Source organism: Gobio gobio (assembly GCF_949357685.1).
Source record: "Gobio gobio genome assembly, chromosome: 25".
Taxonomy (NCBI): domain Eukaryota; kingdom Metazoa; phylum Chordata; class Actinopteri; order Cypriniformes; family Gobionidae; genus Gobio; species Gobio gobio.
The window spans coordinates 28,269,085-28,281,557 of record NC_137121.1 but is presented as its reverse complement, the minus strand read 5'-3'; the positions used below and the strand labels follow the sequence as shown (position 1 = coordinate 28,281,557).

Here is a 12,473-nt window from a genome sequence, read left to right as displayed (position 1 = left end):
CTTTACAATGTATATACAATTTAACACATCAGAACAAAAACAAAACAAAACCTGAAAGCCCGAGAATTAACTAAAAGCTTAACTACAATCTCCGAGTGGAGCCAGTGTCCAACTATGTACTCGCCCCTACGGGTGGCCGGTAATGGGCCAGGCTCAGGTGTCTTCGCTTGCTCGCCATTCCACTCCAAGGACTGGATACGTGCGATATTTTCCCTCAGGTGAGCTCCCCGAGAGCCCTGAGCTCCTCCAGCACTGCTTACGCCGACATCAGTTCAGTCTGCCCTTTCGAGCCCAGACCCTCATGTCCGGCCAGGTGCTCCGTGTGCATGGTTCCCCTCCGGCGACCCCCACACAAGTATTTCCACCGTAAGCCTCCTCAGCGAGCCGGTGTCTTTCCCTTGGCAAGTCCCTGCCGCCCCTAGGGTTAAAAATCCACCTTCGGCTGGTACCCTAGAGATCTTCCATATGCAGCCCTTATCGGGTCATATGTGTGTTCTTAAGCCCTCCCTACGGGTAGGCATCTTGGCATTCCCTCACTGGGATATGCTTCCCAGTGTACCTTGGTAATCCTGTGATAAGTGGGAGTCCTTCGTCCGTACTAGTCTTACGACAGGGTACTCACACTTACGCAGGGCACTGGATGACAGCTGAGTGGCGTTGTTGTATTGGAACCCCCATTCGTTAGTCACTAACGTACGTCGTAGTGACTGAACGAAAGGGAACGTCTCGGTTACGTATGTAACCCTTGTTCCCTGAGGAGGAAGTAGAGGAGTACATTTCCTTTGCCGAGTTCAGTCTTGGCTCCTGCAGCAGTAACATAATGCGATGTTGCCAGCGTACTTCCTTATATACCCACGAGGTGGGGCGGAGTTACGCATGCAAATTCCGCATGCCCATGGCATTGGCACTGCCATTGGGCGCTGTTGAATTCTCTGAGATAATTGGCTTCTAAGCGAAACCCCCATTCGTTAGTCACTAACGTACGTCTCCGTTCCCTCCTCAGGGAACGAGGGTTACATACGTAACCGAGACGTTTCAGAATTAGGCATGGCAAAATGGCTTGATAGCGCCACCTACAACATTTCAACAAAGTGCCCCTCCCGCTACGTGTCATGTACAGGTATGAAATTCGGTACACACATGTAACAGCCAAATACCTACAAAAAAAGTCTCCTGGTCCGAAATCTGAAAACCAACAGGAAGTGAGATATTTAGAATTTTCTTTGCAAAATTGTTTTGCCATTTCCAGATGTTGTACTTTAACGAACTCCTCCTAGAGATTTAATCAGATCAACATCATATTTGGTCAGTCTAATCTAAAGGCCTTAAATTGCGAAGATCTTGAGTTTTCACCTTAAGGGCGTGTCCATGGCGGTCTGACAAAGTTTGATGTTTCGCCATGACACAGGACGCTGTTGCGGTCTCGGCCATACAATTTCCGATCTGCCCCAAACTTCACATGTTTGATAAGAGTCCTGGCCTGAAGACATCTACATGCCAATATTCAGTTACAGTCATAGCACCACCTGTGGGCAACAGGAAAGACTATGTTTTACCCTGTGATTAACTCCTCTTTGAGATTTAACCAGAACAACATCATGTTTGGTCAGTCTCATCAAAAGACCTTGGTAAATTGTGAAGATCTTGAGTTTTCACTGAAGGGTGTGTCCGTGTTGTCCTGACAAAGTCTGATCTTTCGCCATGACACAGGAAGCTGTTGTAAGTCAGACATACAATGTCCGATCTGCCCCAAACTTAACATGTTTGATAAGAGTCCTGGCCTGAAGACATCTACACAGCTATTTTCAGTTATAGTCAAAGCGCCACCTGCTGGCAGAAGGAAGCGTGGCACATCAAAATGACTTTGCTGTATATGTACCTGGCTTATATGCATCTTGCTCACTATTCACTGTTTTCCTGAGGTGGCGGTGGCCCAGAGTGCGAGGGCCCTTTCATTGCTGCTTGTTCATTTTTGTGTTTTGTTAGGTTTTGAACTTAAGTTTAAAAGTTTTGAAAAGAGTATGTAAACATGTGCAAATTGACCTGTATATTACATAAAGTTTTGGTGGTGTTTGTGTCTGAGAAAATAATTAATGTAATTTGAAAGATGTCGTCATTGAATGTATTTTGTGCCAAAGCAATACAAAATTATCCACAGTTTAGCTCACATAGACTGATTTGATCACTGTGGGAAGTTTCAAAAAAGTGACCTAATTATTGAATAGGTATTGAAAAAGTGACCTAGGTATCGAAAAAAGTGACCTAAGTATTGAAGAGGTATAGAATAGCTAAGTGCTAGTCTTAGCTGTATGACTAACACTTACCTATTCTATTCTTTTTTTTCTTTAAAAAAACAAAACAAAAACAACAGATGTACTGTACTTTCCTACACTTGCATACTGTTGCCCCTTGTTGGTCTGATTGCTTCTATTGCTCTCCTCATTTGTAAGTCGTTTTGGATAAAAGCGTCTGCTAAATGATTAAATGTAAATGTATTGAGAAATGGGTCCTAGCGATTGTAAAAAACTGTAAAGGCCGTATAGTAAAGCAACGCTATGCTGATGCTTTTGTTTGGTTCTCTTGTTTGAATTTGCAGTGCATCATGTCTGCCAAATGCATAAATCCACATTAGCGTTGAAAGCATAAGGCTAAATTCTGTCTGAGAGATGCGACCATGGCAAGTCAAATGCTTTATAATACTGTAAATTAGGAAAGTCATCAAAGTGATCAAATGTAAGCAGTTACATTACTTTAAGTAATTGAAATAGTTACACTACGTATTACATTTACATTTACATTTATGCATTTGGCAGACGCTTTTATCCAAAGCGACTTACATTGCATTCAAGGTACACATTTTACATATTTGTCAGTTCTTGCTTTCCCTGGGAATCGAACCCATGACCTTGGCGTTGCTAGCGCCATGCTCTACTGTTTGAGCTACAGGAAAGTATTACATTTTAAAAAGGGTAACTTGTAATCTGTAACAGATTACATTTCCAAAGTAACCTTCCCAACACTGGTATTCCCAATTCAACCCATGTAAGGGTTCCACCAATAGTGGACAATCAACCAATGTAAGCAATGTTGTAATGTACATCTGAGTCAACGACATGAAAAAGTGCATTGAAACGGCCATTCATTTATGTCCACATGCCCTCAGCTTCTTATTCTTTAACATCAGCAGTTTATGCAACAGGCCACAGACCTATGTTTTCTCAATTCCCCCCCCAAAATGTCTCTAGGAAAAATTAGTGATACAGAGAGCAACAAGAGTTAACATGACTAAGTCTTAAGTTAATGATGGGACACTAAAATGAACAAAGATCGTAGACCCCATTTTGAAACATTTCACAAACCTAATAAATACACCAACATTTTCAACATTTAGCTCTCCAAACCAGTTAAATATAATTAAAACGGGATGCATTTCCTTGATAGCATGGACACTAGTCAAGTTGCTTTCCAGACTTGTGTTTTCTTGTTTTATTAGTCATAGCGCCACCTGCTGGCAACAGGAAATTGCATGCTTTATACTATAATTCACTCGCAGAAACACATTTAAATATGCCATGAAATCCCAAACATGATATAAACACATTAAATCATGCAACACTTGGCTAAGTGCTTATGTATGTGATTAACGCCACGAAACGGGAAGTTGTTGTATACAATGTCCGATCTGCCCCAAACTTCACGTGTTTGATTATAGTCCTGACCTGAAGACATCTACATGCCAATATTCAGTTATACTCAAAGCACCACCTTCTGGCAGCAGGAAATGTGGCACACTGAAGGGACTTTGCCATATTTCTCCTATATTTACCCGCTTAAATGCATGTAGCCCACTATTTGCTGTTTTCCTGAGGCCACCGGGTGGCTGTTGTCCCGGGTGCGAGGGCCCTTTCATCGCTGCTTGCAGCTTTAATTCCTTTTGTGTTCACTCTTTTCAGCATGTATCAAAATCATCCCAAAGAATGGATCACAATTTTATTAAAATCAAAAAGAGGTAAAGACCCTATATGCAAGTAGCTTCATATATACAGTACATAATACACACACACAAATATATGTTCAATTTTTTTTCTCCATTCTGTCAATTGACCAGTGTGAAATGTAAGTGGGAAAAAGATTCTAGTGCACTATTGTTCAAATTAAAAATTAAAAATGTTAAATAAAATTATTGTAAATGTTGACCATAAAAAGGTATAAATAGTAAAAATGCCTTAAACAGTGCTTTATAAAATACATTTAAGAAATATAACACAAGAGTGCAGGTAATCCCAGCTGCTAAGTATAATAACAATACAGTTACAGGTCTGATTGCTGAACAAAAGTGCAGTAAACAGAACATCAATATAAAATTACCTATATTTCAGGCACAATTTGGATAGTTTGTATAGCTGTGTTTGTTAACACTCTTGGAATGTTACTATCAAATCGGATGGCTGAAACTTACAGTATAAAAATAAAATGCAATATAAATTACAAATCCCAAGCGAATGCTCATATCCAGCACAGCAGGTTGAACTTTGTGCATACAGCTAAACTCTTAAAAAACAACAACAACAACAACAACAACATAATAATAATAAAACTGTACCATAACAGTCATATTTTCTTTCTAAATATCACTATAACAGCACAAACATGTTCACAGTTTTATCATGGGCATGGGCAGGTTGAGAGTGCCTTCTAGTGGGGAAAAAAAAAAAATAATTTTGTTTTGCTCTAAATGGTTAAATAATATAAGACATACCCCTCTAAATAACATTAAAGATATAAACATTTTATAAAACATGGGATCTCATAAAGGCCTCTATGAGCAAATACAACCATGGCAGTATTAAAATGTACAGGGGTTTGATATTGCAGTAAATATATTGTGTAAAATTATACAAATATTCATTTTGGACATGCCATTAGAAAAAATAAAGATATCTTGAATTAAATATTATAGATACAATTACTTACACATAATTAGAAAATGTTGCATTCTTTCCAGTTCCAGTGTAATTTTTTACATGTATTATTTAAAAAGTTTTTTTTAGAATCGTGCAAGAAAATAAATTAGATCAAACTCTATGTAAAGTGTGCATTTTTTAATTATTATGAAAGCAAACTTAAAATGTTCTTTTAAATATGCTCTGACTGTTTGATGAGGGCCATCTTGAGTCTATCTTATGATTTCATACATTTTACATTCTGATAGATTGCGTCTGTGTTCTGGTAAATTAAATCCACGTTGGTTCCGGTTCTTGATCGAATGATGTCATACGCACACTGGTGGAGGTAAACATACTGCTCCTGTTGTAGAAAACGAAGAGAAAACATAAAATAGTGTAAAAATATGAGTCTGCTATAATCGGCAGTTTCTTTGTGGAAATACAATATTACAATAAATGTCAGCTCCAATTTCTATGCTAATATGTAATTTTAAAAGAATAATCTGGGTTCAGTTCAACAACATTAGTTGCATAATGTCCATTACCACAAACATCAACTTCCCGTCCCTTCTTTTCATTAAAAAAACATCTGGGTTACAGTGAGGCACTTACAATTGAAGTGTATGGGGCCAAAATACTTGCGCAAGAATAAATATTTTCAAAAACTGGGTACAATTAGGTTATTCTCTTCACCCCTCAACCATCGAACTTTAAAGTAAATTTAAAGCGCAGTAATACCTTCAGCATTCAGATGGACCCTGAAAAGGTGCAAGTCATTCAATCCTGGCCGGCTCCCTAAAAGGTGACATTCACAATCATCCCGATCATAAAGCTCCTCAGCGACATGGTCAAACTTGCTATCAGGAGTTCTGGGCCTCCAGAGCGCCTTTTTGGAGGAGGACTCTCAGCCTACTCTTAGACTGTGTCCGAAATCGCTCCCTTTATCCTTAAATAGGGAACAGCCATTTGTAGTGGGTTCCGAAACCACAGTGGACATTATCAAGTGCACTCATTCAATCCGATAAAGCACCGCAATATCACCCAAGTATCACTTGGTGTATCACCCAAGATGGCGGCGCGAGTAGATCGCGAGGCTCTGGGTCTCTCCAGATTCTGCAATTTTGCAGTATTTTTCTTGCTCATCTCGGGTGTGTTCGTGCAGAACAGTTGTGCCTTAACATCGTACACCCATGGTGAGATTTTGGATATTGGTTTGCGAATTTCCGACAGTTTTATGGACAAACTTCGACTCCTTCCTGAGATCGCTAGGACACCCGAGGCTATGCACTCTACCCGGCCGGGCGGAAGTGCGCGCAGGCGGCGTCGAGACCGTAAACAAAGGCGGGGGAAGCGCGGAGGACTGAGAGCTAAGCTAAGGCTAACACCACACCGGCTCTCTTTACCCAGTATTTTTCTTGCCAATGTACGGTCGCTAGTGAACAAAATGGAGGAGATTCGACTCAGCATCACACACAGCAAAAAACCTAATCTTCACGGGAAACCTGGTTAAACAGCGGAATACCGGACACCGCTATTGAGCTAGCGGGATGACACACGCTCCGGGCGGATAGAACATTAGATGGCTCCGGTAAGACCAGAGGTGGTGGATTGTGCATTTACATTAACAAAGCTTGGTGCACAAAATCTGCTATTGTTGGGAGTCATTGTTCAGCTAACCTTGAGTTTCTCATGGTTGAATGTAGACCGATTTATCACACCAGAGGAAACAAAACCTTAGACCATGTTTACACAAACATGGCTGGAGCTTACATCACGACACCCCTCCCCCACCTGGGACAGTCAGATCACCTCTCTTTGTTCCTCACCCCCAGATATGCACCCCTCATCAACCGTGTGAAGCCATCAGTGAAGACCATCAAGGTGTGGCCTACAGGGGCAGATTCCACACTCCAGGAAAGGTTTCTACACACAGACTGGAGTGTGTTTGCTTCTCAAGCCACCAGTGGCGCTCACACGGACATTGACTCCTACACCTCCTCTGTATTGGATCATATCAATACCACCATTGACAGTGTTACAACCCAGAAACAGATCACCACATACCCAAATCAGAAGCCATGGATGAACAGGGAAGTGCGACTCCTGCTGAAGTCACGCAATACTTCCTTCAGATCAGGAGATGCACAAGCCTACAGCACATCCAGAGCAAACCTGAAGAGGGGTATCAAAAAGGCCAAGCACTGCTACAAGCTAAAGATAGAGGGACACTTTTCCAACTCTGACCCTCAACGCATGTGGCAGGGCATTGAGGCCATCAGTGACTACAAACCCACCCACTCCACCCCCGCAGCCACTGATGTCAACTTCCTGAACGAGCTAAATTACTTTTATGCTCGCTTTGAAAGAGACAACAAAGAAACTGCCACCAAGCTCAAACCCTCAGATGACCACCCACCAATCACACTCTCCTCCACAGATGTCTGCAAGGCACTGAGCTGAATCAGCACGCACAAGGCTGCTGGACCAGACAACATCCCTGGTAGTGTTTTCAGGGCATGTGCGGAGCAGCTCGCTGGGTTTTTTACAGACATTTTCAACCTGTCTCTTGCCCAAGAAGCTGTATCATCATGCTTTAAACGCACTTCCATTGTGCCAGTGCCAAAACACTCTAGCCCGAGGTGCCCTAATGACTACCGCCCTGTAAAACTCACACCCATGGTTATGAAGAGCTTTGAGCGGCTGGTCCTGGAACACCTAAAAGACTCTCTACCATCCACATTGGACTCACACCAGTTTGCCTACCGCAGCAATAGGAGCACAGATGATGCCTTTTCCATGGCACTGCACTCTGTGCTCACTCACCTGGACAATAAGAACACTTACGCACACATGCTGTTTGTTGACTTCAGCTCAGCATTCAACACTGTCATCCCAACCAAGTTAATAGCCAAACTTGGAGACCTGGGCATCAACACCTCAATGTGTAACTGGATTTTGGACTTCCTAACTGACAGACCCCAGAATGTTCGATCAGGACTCACCTGCTCCACATCCATCACTCTTAACACTGGTGTACCACAGGGCTGTGTGCTAAGCCCGTTTCTCTACTCCCTCTTCACCTGCGACTGCAAGCCTGTGTATGGATCTAATTCCATCGTCAAGTTTGCGGACGACACTACGGTGATTGGTCTCATCAGCAACAACGATGAGACTGCCTATAGGGAGGAGATCCAGCACCTGGCCACATGGTGCACTGAAAATAACCTGCTCCTCAACACCACCAAAACTAAGGAGCTCATCGTGGACTTCAGGAAGGAGTCAAGAGGCACACATGACACCATCCACATCAATGGAATGGCTGTTGAGCGTGTCTCCAGTTTCAAGTTCCTGGGGATCCACATCTCGGCGGACATGTCGTGGACAACCAAAACCTCCAGCCTGGGCAAGAAGGCTCACCAGCGCCTCTTCTTCCTGAGGACACTGAGGAAGAATCAGCTCTCCTCGGCTATCCTGGTGAACTTTTATCGCTGCGCAATAGAAAGCATCCTGACCAACTGTGTGGCAGTATGGTATGGGAAGTGCTCTGTTGCGGAGCCCAAGGCACTGCAGCGGGTGGTGAAAACTGCCCAGCATATCACAGGGACTCCACTACCTGCCATCGAGCACATCCAGAGGAAACGCTGTCTGCATCGAGCTCGCAGCATCCTCAAGGACTCCTCTCACCCAGCTCACACACTGTTTTCTCTCCTGCCCTCCGGCAGGCGTTTCAGGTGCCACCGGACCAGGACTAGCAGACTAAAGAACAGTTTTTTCCCCAGAGCTGTCTCTTTACTGAACTCAAACCCTCGTTGATCCACTATCATATACTGATAACTCTCCTCTCCCCCCTCACATCTGCCTTCACTTTGTTATTTGCACTACCGACTGTTTATTACAGTAACAACTGTTTACTTCTGCATTTTGCACTACCATACCTTAATTGGATTATGCTCACTTGCACTGCCGACTGTTATTTACAGTACCTACTGTTTACATTTGCATTTTGCACCGTACTTCTAACTGTAATATGCAATCACTTTCCACTGCACTTTTACACTTTTTTCGGATAGCTTCTGTCCATAATTTATTGCACTACCTTAATCCACTGCTATATTCCTCATTTTAGCCTAACATATCATTGTATACCTCTATCTGTAAAATTCTGTTTATAGTTAAAGCCATCTGTATATTATATTATATTCATAGTACATATTCACCTGTAAATTCTGTTTATAGTAATAGCCATCTGTATATTTATTCACTGTGCATATTCACCTGTAAATTCTGTTTATAGTTATTACCATCTCTCTACTTATATATATTTATATATATTCAGTACATATCCATGTCCTGCACTTATGCAACCGTTGTATATCCTGCACTTGCTGCTATTGCACTTCTGGTTAGACCTAAACTGCATTTCGTTGCCTTGTACTTGTACTTGTGTAATGACAATAAAGTTGAATCTAATCTAATCTAATCTAATATGAGTGTACAACTGAAGTACGGTCAATGGCTAGAGAATACCCAAATGTGCTACCGTTAAACCCGGAGATCGGCTGAATGGATTCGAAAACGGTAAAACTCAACTGTTTAACTCTAGGGGAGTTGGAAAATTAGCCTATTTTCAAAAAAAGTGGCGTGTTCCTTTAAACAGCAAGCACAAACAATGCAAAAGCACCATCCTTCCCAGTGACTCAGGGTCCGAATTCACTCACTCCTTCAAGTGGACTATTAGTGGAGTAATGTAGGGAATAGCAAAAGAGGGTATAGAGGGGAATTTCAAACACAGCCCTACTCTCCGCTCTCTTTCCCTTGACTTTGGATCATGTACACCTTTCCACAATTAACCAGCTCAAGATCTACATATACACTCACCTAAAGGATTATTAGGAACACCATACTAATACTGTGTTTGACCCCCTTTCGCCTTCAGAACTGCCTTAATTCTACGTGGCATTGATTCAACAAGGTGCTGAAAGCATCCTTTAGAAATGTTGGCCCATATTGATTGGATAGCATCGTGCAGTTGATGGAGATTTGTGGGATGCACACCCAGGAAATGAAGCTCCCATTCCACCACATCCCAAAGATGCTCTATTGGGTTGAAATCTGGTGACTGTGGGGGCCATTTTAGTACAGTGGACTCATTGTCATGTTCAAGAAACCAATTTGAATGATTCGAGCTTTGTGACATGGTGCATTATCTTGCTGGAAGTAGCCATCAGAGGATGGGTACATGGTGGTCATAAAGGGATGCACATGGTCAGAAACAATGCTCAAGTAGGCTGTGGCATTTAAACGCTGCCAAATTGGCACTAAGGGGCCTAAAGTGTGCCAAGAAAACATCCCCCACACCATTACACCACCACCAGCAGCCTGCACAGTGGTAACAAGGCATGATGGATCCATGTTCTCATTCTGTTTACGCCAAATTCTACCATCTGAATGTCTCAACAGAAATCATCAGACCAGGCAACATTTTTCCAGTCTTCAACTATCCAATTTTGGTGAGCTTGTGCAAATTGTAGCGTTTCCTATTTGTAGTGGAGATGAGTGGTACCCGGTGGGGTCTTCTGCTGTTGTAGCCCATCCGCCTCAAGGTTGTGCGTGTTGTGGCTTCACAAATGCTTTGCTGCATACCTCGGTTGTAACGAGTGGTTATTTCAGTCAAAGTTGCTCTTCTATCAGCTTGAATCAGTCGGCCCATTCTCCTCTGACCTCCAGCATCAACAAGGCATTTTCGCCCACAGGACTGCCGCATACTGGATGTTTTTCCCTTTTCACACCATTCTTTTTAAACCTTAGAAATGGTTGTGCATGAAAATCCCAGTAACTGAGCAGATTGTGAAATACTCAGACCGGCCCGTCTGGCACCAACAACCATGCCACGCTCAAAATTGCTTAAATCACCTTTCTTTCCCATTCTGACATTCAGTTTGGAGTTCAAGAGATTGTCTTGACCAGGACCAAACCCCTAAATGCATTGAAGCAACTGCCATGTGATTGGTTGATTAGATAATTGCATTAATGAGAAATTGAACAGGTGTTCCTAATAATCCTTTAGGTGAGTGTATACCGACCACATACTCAATTGTCTGGTCCAGGGATGGGTGACTTTGGTACTGGAGGGCCACTGTCCTTCAAAGTTTAGTTCCCTAATCAAACACATCTGCCTGTGATTTTCAAGCAATCCTAAAGACATAGGTAAGGTTTTTCATGCATGTTTGATTATAGATAAAACTAAACTGTCAGGACATTGGCCCTCCAGGACGAGAGCTGCCCATCTTTTGAGTGGTCTTACACACAAGACTCTCTGTTCGCACAGTTTTTCTGTAGAGTTCTCTTCACGATTCACTTGTGAATCCACTGTGAGATATATCCTTACCACTGTACCATCGATTTACCTGCAGTAACATTGAATCATCTTCTACATCTATTTCAGTTTTATACCACCATTAATGCTCCATCTGTTCTGTTTTCAGTGTGTTCAATAACCAATCCAAGCACTTGGGTCCACACAGTCATCCGGCTCATTTTGGCTCAGTTGTGCTTTGATAAATGTTTAAGCTTCATATTTCTGCTTTAAAAATCCTCTAAAAACTGGCCACATTTACTTTGATTGTAAGGCCTAATCTTTTTTTATCCTCGTCTCAAGAAATATCAGCACACATGAAACCACTGAAAACGACTCAAAGCGATGTACTATACATGCCAGATCAGTGTGTGGTGCTGCAATTCTGACACAGAGATACACTGAAAATGGAGAAGAAGACTTGGAGCATGCACATGTGGTGTCTGACTAGGGTTGAGATGTGGGGTGATGACATCCTCGTTTCACAAAATATACGGATTGGCTGTACACACGAAAACGCAAGGGTGTCGTTTTCAGATTTATCCACTCTGGGTTTCAAAAAAGAGCGGTTTCAGGCTCCCAAAACGCCGGATCCATCTGGACGAAATGCCGATACGATACTAAATTTTTAACAGGAAGGAGGTGTAAATTGAAATTATTTTAGTGGTTATTAACATTATGCCACAAATGATGCTGACTGAGCTTAACTTGTACTTGAACTGGGAATGTTCTTCTACAGTCCCTTACCTCAGTCTGCACCATAAGAGGCCTGTGCATGCGCATATCATTAACAATTCCGTAGACGTCCACCATGCTTTCTCGTTCAATCTGGAAAATCAGGTGGTCAATGGCAATGAAGGTCCCTGTTCTTCCCACACCAGCACTGAAAAAGTCAGAGGGTCAAATTATGACATGAAAGTTTAATCAAACGGATGGCAAATGTAATATTTGATGTTTGCATTGTAATATAAATTCATGAGTGCTTGTTTATAGAAATCTTATTTACCTGCAATGCACCAAAGTTGGAGAGTGGCGTGAGTACTGGTTCATGTGTTCTCTCACCAGGTGTCTGAAATCAATGAGGACTTCAGTGGTCTGTGGAACTCCATGATCCGGCCACGCTGTAAAGTGGAACTGGCGTATGTTGCGAGTTTCTGCTGTTTTCACCTACA

General features: G+C 42.3%; 1 protein-coding gene across 1 annotated transcript in view; it reads right to left on the bottom strand.

The window, feature by feature from the left end:
- Positions 1–3,830: 3,830 nt before the first annotated feature.
- Positions 3,831–12,473, bottom strand: part of LOC307121617 (receptor-type tyrosine-protein phosphatase eta-like) — a 37,122-nt gene continuing 28,479 nt past the window's right edge. The window contains exons 14-16 of the mRNA XM_079809254.1: positions 12,308–12,468; positions 12,049–12,184; positions 3,831–5,307 (exon numbers count right to left, since the gene is read on the bottom strand). Of these exons, the coding sequence (XP_079665380.1) occupies positions 5,182–5,307; positions 12,049–12,184; positions 12,308–12,468 (423 nt within the window). The 3' untranslated portion in view covers positions 3,831–5,181. The remainder of the gene's footprint in view (positions 5,308–12,048; positions 12,185–12,307; positions 12,469–12,473) is intronic.